The sequence below is a fragment of the Montipora foliosa genome, chromosome 11, assembly GCF_036669935.1.
Source record: "Montipora foliosa isolate CH-2021 chromosome 11, ASM3666993v2, whole genome shotgun sequence".
Lineage (NCBI taxonomy): Eukaryota > Metazoa > Cnidaria > Anthozoa > Scleractinia > Acroporidae > Montipora > Montipora foliosa.
Genome location: NC_090879.1, coordinates 39,623,546 through 39,628,545, shown reverse-complemented (window position 1 = coordinate 39,628,545; position 5,000 = coordinate 39,623,546). Strand labels below are relative to the sequence as shown.

General features: G+C 37.7%; 1 protein-coding gene across 4 annotated transcripts in view; it reads right to left on the bottom strand.

The window, feature by feature from the left end:
* Positions 1 to 5,000, bottom strand: part of LOC137974606 (bridge-like lipid transfer protein family member 2) — a 93,435-nt gene that overhangs the window by 37,624 nt on the left and 50,811 nt on the right. For all 4 annotated transcript variants that reach the window (XM_068821510.1, XM_068821511.1, XM_068821512.1 and 1 more), the window contains 5 exons: positions 3,820 to 3,956; positions 2,987 to 3,062; positions 2,410 to 2,506; positions 1,418 to 1,516; positions 577 to 648 (listed from right to left, as the gene is read on the bottom strand). In XM_068821510.1, the coding sequence (XP_068677611.1) occupies positions 577 to 648; positions 1,418 to 1,516; positions 2,410 to 2,506; positions 2,987 to 3,062; positions 3,820 to 3,956 (481 nt within the window). The remainder of the gene's footprint in view (positions 1 to 576; positions 649 to 1,417; positions 1,517 to 2,409; positions 2,507 to 2,986; positions 3,063 to 3,819; positions 3,957 to 5,000) is intronic.

Here is a 5,000-nt window from a genome sequence, read left to right as displayed (position 1 = left end):
TTAATTGACTAGTAATGTTTCAAACGTATGTCAACCGATAAGGGCATCTAATTAGTTTCCTATATTTTGCACTTTCTCTGCTTTTCCTCTACATACTTAATTTAGTTTACCACTTTTAATGTAATAACTGTGCGAGTGGAGATAAATAATTGAAAAAAAAAAAAACAAAAGAAACAAACGATAAGCAGAAATTGAATCAATTTTTTGCATGTGATTGCTTTTAGACAGGACGCAAGGACCCTTTAGAATTAAGCAAGCCCTAGACATTGCCAAGCGACAAAACAATGTTACGTACGTCAATGTAATCACCCGAAAATTACACCCATAACATGTGCGGTGTCATCTAAAGCCCAGCATCACTCAGCGGATGATTCTACCGGGCATGCGTTACAAATGAAGAACACCCCAAAGATCTGTTTGAACTAAAAAAAAGTCTCACTTTGCCCGAACTCAAAACTTATAATCTAAACAACTAACAGCAACTTCTACTCGGTAACTTCTTTGTCGTTCAAAGATTAAAAACGATGATATTGTAAAAAAGGACAACCATAGTCAAAAATGAAAACCGAGGCTTACCAAATGCTATGGAAACCATCGCTACCGCGGCATCAATGTCAACACCCCAAGCTAACTCCATAACATCCATATCTGACGTTTGAAAGAGGGTACATTAACTACCACCGAGGTACATAAAAGAAAATCTCTTAATTTATTAAATTGCTTTCCAGAAACGAGTGATTCAGTCGGATTGTCGCACTCCATATACCACTGGCATTTCGTCAATGGTCTATCGAAAATTAACACTGTTCAGATTGATTCAGACAAAAAAAATTGTGTGCGAGACTTCTCTATAATGAAAGACGCATGTAGTTTAACTGTGGAGTGGAGCATTTTCTGGATCTTCGTGGTTACATTACCTATTTAAAACCTCGGATTTAGAGAATAGCTTCGAAGAGCTAATATCTCCGCGAAAAAGAAAATTAAAATACTATCATGTGTACAAAAGTAAAAACAGTTCACTACATATTTTGCAGAAAAAGAAAAAGTTTTGACTTACTTTAGACTAAAATCATTAAAAGACGTTATAGACCTCTAGTCCTCAGTGAGTCAGTTCCACCTTGTTGATGATCTACTTTTAAAGGAATATAATCCGCGAATACTTGTATTTACTTGTAATTGTATAAAATTGTTTGAGCCTCGTAAATTGTGTGTTGAATTCCTCATATGAAATATTTCTGTTGAAGCCTGTATTTTTCAGGCTTTCCTTAGTAGCGTTCATAACTACGAAGGAAGAAGGAAGACTAAAAGAGGATGGTCTTGCAAGTGCAGGTAACTTAATGATACGGATGCAAATAAAATATCATACTTTATGTGTATCTGTCATGCACGGTACAATCCAAACCACAATGTAACATACCAAACTTGAGATCATAGAAGAACTTGAGAGCAGTTAAACTCCGTGACACAGTAACATTGCTCCATGGTTTACCAACTGCCACCACTGCCTCTCGCTTCGCTGTTTAGCAAGTAAAAAAGGCAAATGATACAGGATACAGAGCAGGATAAAACCAGGGAAATAACCTCATGAAGATTGATAGCAGGCAATGATAGAACTACACATTTCCCCAAAAGACATTAAAGTATACCCTTCTGAGCAACTCTGCAAGAAACACCTTTTCAGAAAACTTACCAGGTGGTTGAACCCTCGGGGTAATTTCAATACTGACCCAGAAACAACTTCTGCTCTTGATTAGAGCAGGATCACAATGCGAGACCACAGATGCTTACACTTTAAATAAGTTAATCGCTCGGATAAACAATTATCCACTTTTTGAAAATGCCCTCCAAATAAATCACTCCTCCACTTAGCTAAGCAGACTAAGCAGACTGTTCGAGGAGAACGCATTCTAATGGTGTCTGTCTCTCGGATTTCCCTCGGGTATCGATAATGCATGTTGCTATACGATGTCAGTGTTTGGACGCCATCGTGTTCTGGCACAAATTACCTCGATCTCATGGGATAGTGTTACGGCTAGCCCAAGGGAAGTCAAGACCTGTTGGACTGGGTTGATAACTGCATGGCTGGGGAGTCACGTTGTTATAACACAAATATTCCATAATTATTTTGAACACAATTATTAGCAACAAGTCAAAATACTTATAGTACGATACCTCCATTACAGAGGGTAGAAAACGATTTTTACCACAATATACAACTATTTTCAAATGCCTTGTCGATGCCAAAACAGGAATCGAACGCAACTCACTAATCATTGATTACTTCTAGTATTAATTTTGTGCTGGTCATATTGCAAACCTGGTGCCCTTAATACAAGACGTCACTCACTCTACGAAAAAGCTGTGAGAACAAAACAATTATATGCCTCCCTAAACACCCACGTTACACACCTCTATTAGCAGGATGTTGCTCTGCACCTAGAAGAGTCCCTTTCACCTCAACACACTTTGATGTAAATATTGCTTGTGGAAAATCTCTGAGACGACACTAAAGAACATGTAATACACTTGCTACAGTTAGAATTATTAACGCACTATTGAAATGTATAGCGCGATTCATGGAGGGTTCTAGAGTCTCCCTATACACACTAATAGATCTTTATTAACATATACTCAACGGCACAAGTTTCAATGTTATAAAATCAGCGTGGTAAAATATACGTATAGATTCTTAATATCATTTACAAAACTTGTCTTCAACAACAAAATGAAAGGGGTGATAGCCTTATTATGGATAAGCCTCTGCTTCTGTCATGAAAAGGATAACATAAATACAGTTGCAGGATCTTGATATCAATTAAGGAAGAAAATAATAAGTTCTGAAATCAGAGGTAGGGATGATGAAGCCAAGATTGCTGTCCATCAAAAAATTAATCGGTCTTAGCACGAACTTCGCCAAACAATACTATAAAAATCTAAAAGAACTCATTTATCCATTTCCGGTAAAACCAGTACAATCCGAGCAAACCTCGTGTGACTGAAGTTTGCCATGAATGGTGCGGCACCAGAGTGTTGTGAATTTGAGTCCTGAGGTTGGATATGGGCTGAATGAAAAAACAAATAAAAAAGAAAAACAAGCAAATGAGCATTTGACTTTTAAAGACTGTAGCACATTGTAAATAAATCCAGAAACTGGTAATTAAGGACGGTTTTGGCTTTGATTTTCTATGTCCTGGATTGAAGGATAGCGGTAAAGAAAAGGATTCAATTCACAGGAATTATTTTTACTTTGCCCCCAACTGGCAACCCACTTGACTAAAATGATGGTATACAATGTAGGTCTGACTCCAGTTCTTTAACAGATGGGATGTGCTATGTGCTAAATACGACTACGTAAATAGACACCTGAATAGTTTTGGTTTTGATAGCGCCAATGTGTTGGATATTGAATTGTCTGATAAATAACAATGTATGCTCCTTGGACAACAGAAGCCCGTTCTTTTACAAAAACCAAGCCACACAATTTATCACGCTCTTGAATAAATTAGTTGGATTCTGCTAGCTATAAATAAAGGACTAAGATCAATTTCTTGGGGAGGGAAATATATCTTTTGATGTCGTCTCCACCACTTTTGTCAAATTGTCCTACACATGAGGGGGAAGGGGTTAAAAGACCCAAGACCGACAGGATATGGTGTGTTGCCCCTACTATGTGCAGAATGGCCTCGGTCTAGGAAGGGAGCATCCATGACTAGCCTTGGTTCATTTACAAACCGTTAGACAAGAAGTCTCCAACGGAGAGTTGTGAATTGGGCAAGGTCCATGAAACCAGTATGTGAATAATAAGAGTTTGAAATGCACCTGTCTCTGTCCAGCTCCTTCATAACATCAATTGCCCTCTTTCCATGGTGAGACTTATCAGACAAAACAATCAGATCAAGGCGGTGAAACTCCCATGTCAGCAAAGTCGTCCTTTTGGGGGTCTGTTCATACAGTGTCTGCAATTGTGAGTTTGATCAAGCGGGAAGTGACATAAACAAACTTTGGAAAGTAGAACAATGGTTGCATTGGCTAATGTAAATGTTTTAAAAAACTAAGGGTGCGTTCGATTGACCGTATTCCGGAATAAGAATACATGGAGTGATGACTAAAACGGTATGTTTGGCACGTTTCGAAGCAGCAAGGATAACAAAAATATGTTTAAAATAGCATTTTAGCAAGTGTTTGGCAATTTTAATGCGAATCTCCGTAAAAACGAAGGATATCTAACTTACATTCCATGTATTCCTATTCCGGAATACGGTCAATCGAACGTACCTTAAGTTAGAAATATTGCGTTTTTACGGAGATTCACATTAAAATTGTCAAATATCTGCTAAAATGCTATTTTAAACATATTTTTGTTATTCTTGCTGCTTCGAAACGCGCCAAACATACCGTTTTAATCATCAATCCACATATTCTTATTCCGGAATAGGGTAAATCGAACGCGCCCTAAATTAATATCAAAACTAATACCACCGACGCAAACCCAAATTATGATTTCAACAAAGTTCACCGAAAAGTTTCCCACAACAACCTGCACCTAAAGAAGAACAGAGATATCAATTCATTTTACTGGCATTAGACTCCATAAAGGAGATTTGGACTGCTTCAATCAATATAAGTAGTCTTCATAGCCAAAACAAAATCGTGCTTTAGGTATAGGATCCTTCACGGCACATCTATGTTGACTCGACAGGTCAATAAATGTGAGAGTTGCGTGTGTTGCAGTTAATTTTTTCGTTTCAGTTACTTTTTTTTAACTAGGTAAATTTTTATTAACTACCGACCGTACGTTTTTTATCAACTGTTTAAAAAAAGGGATTTTCCTTTTTTGGGGTGTAGTTAAAAAGCAGGGGCTTGCTTTTTTAAGGGGTCTAAAAAAGTGCGAGACATTCTTCTCCATTCTACTTCTCCTACCCCTCCCTCATCTTCCCCATTGCCCCTATCCTACCCCACCCTTCCTTCACAGATCTATCTTTGATAACCAAAAAGAAATG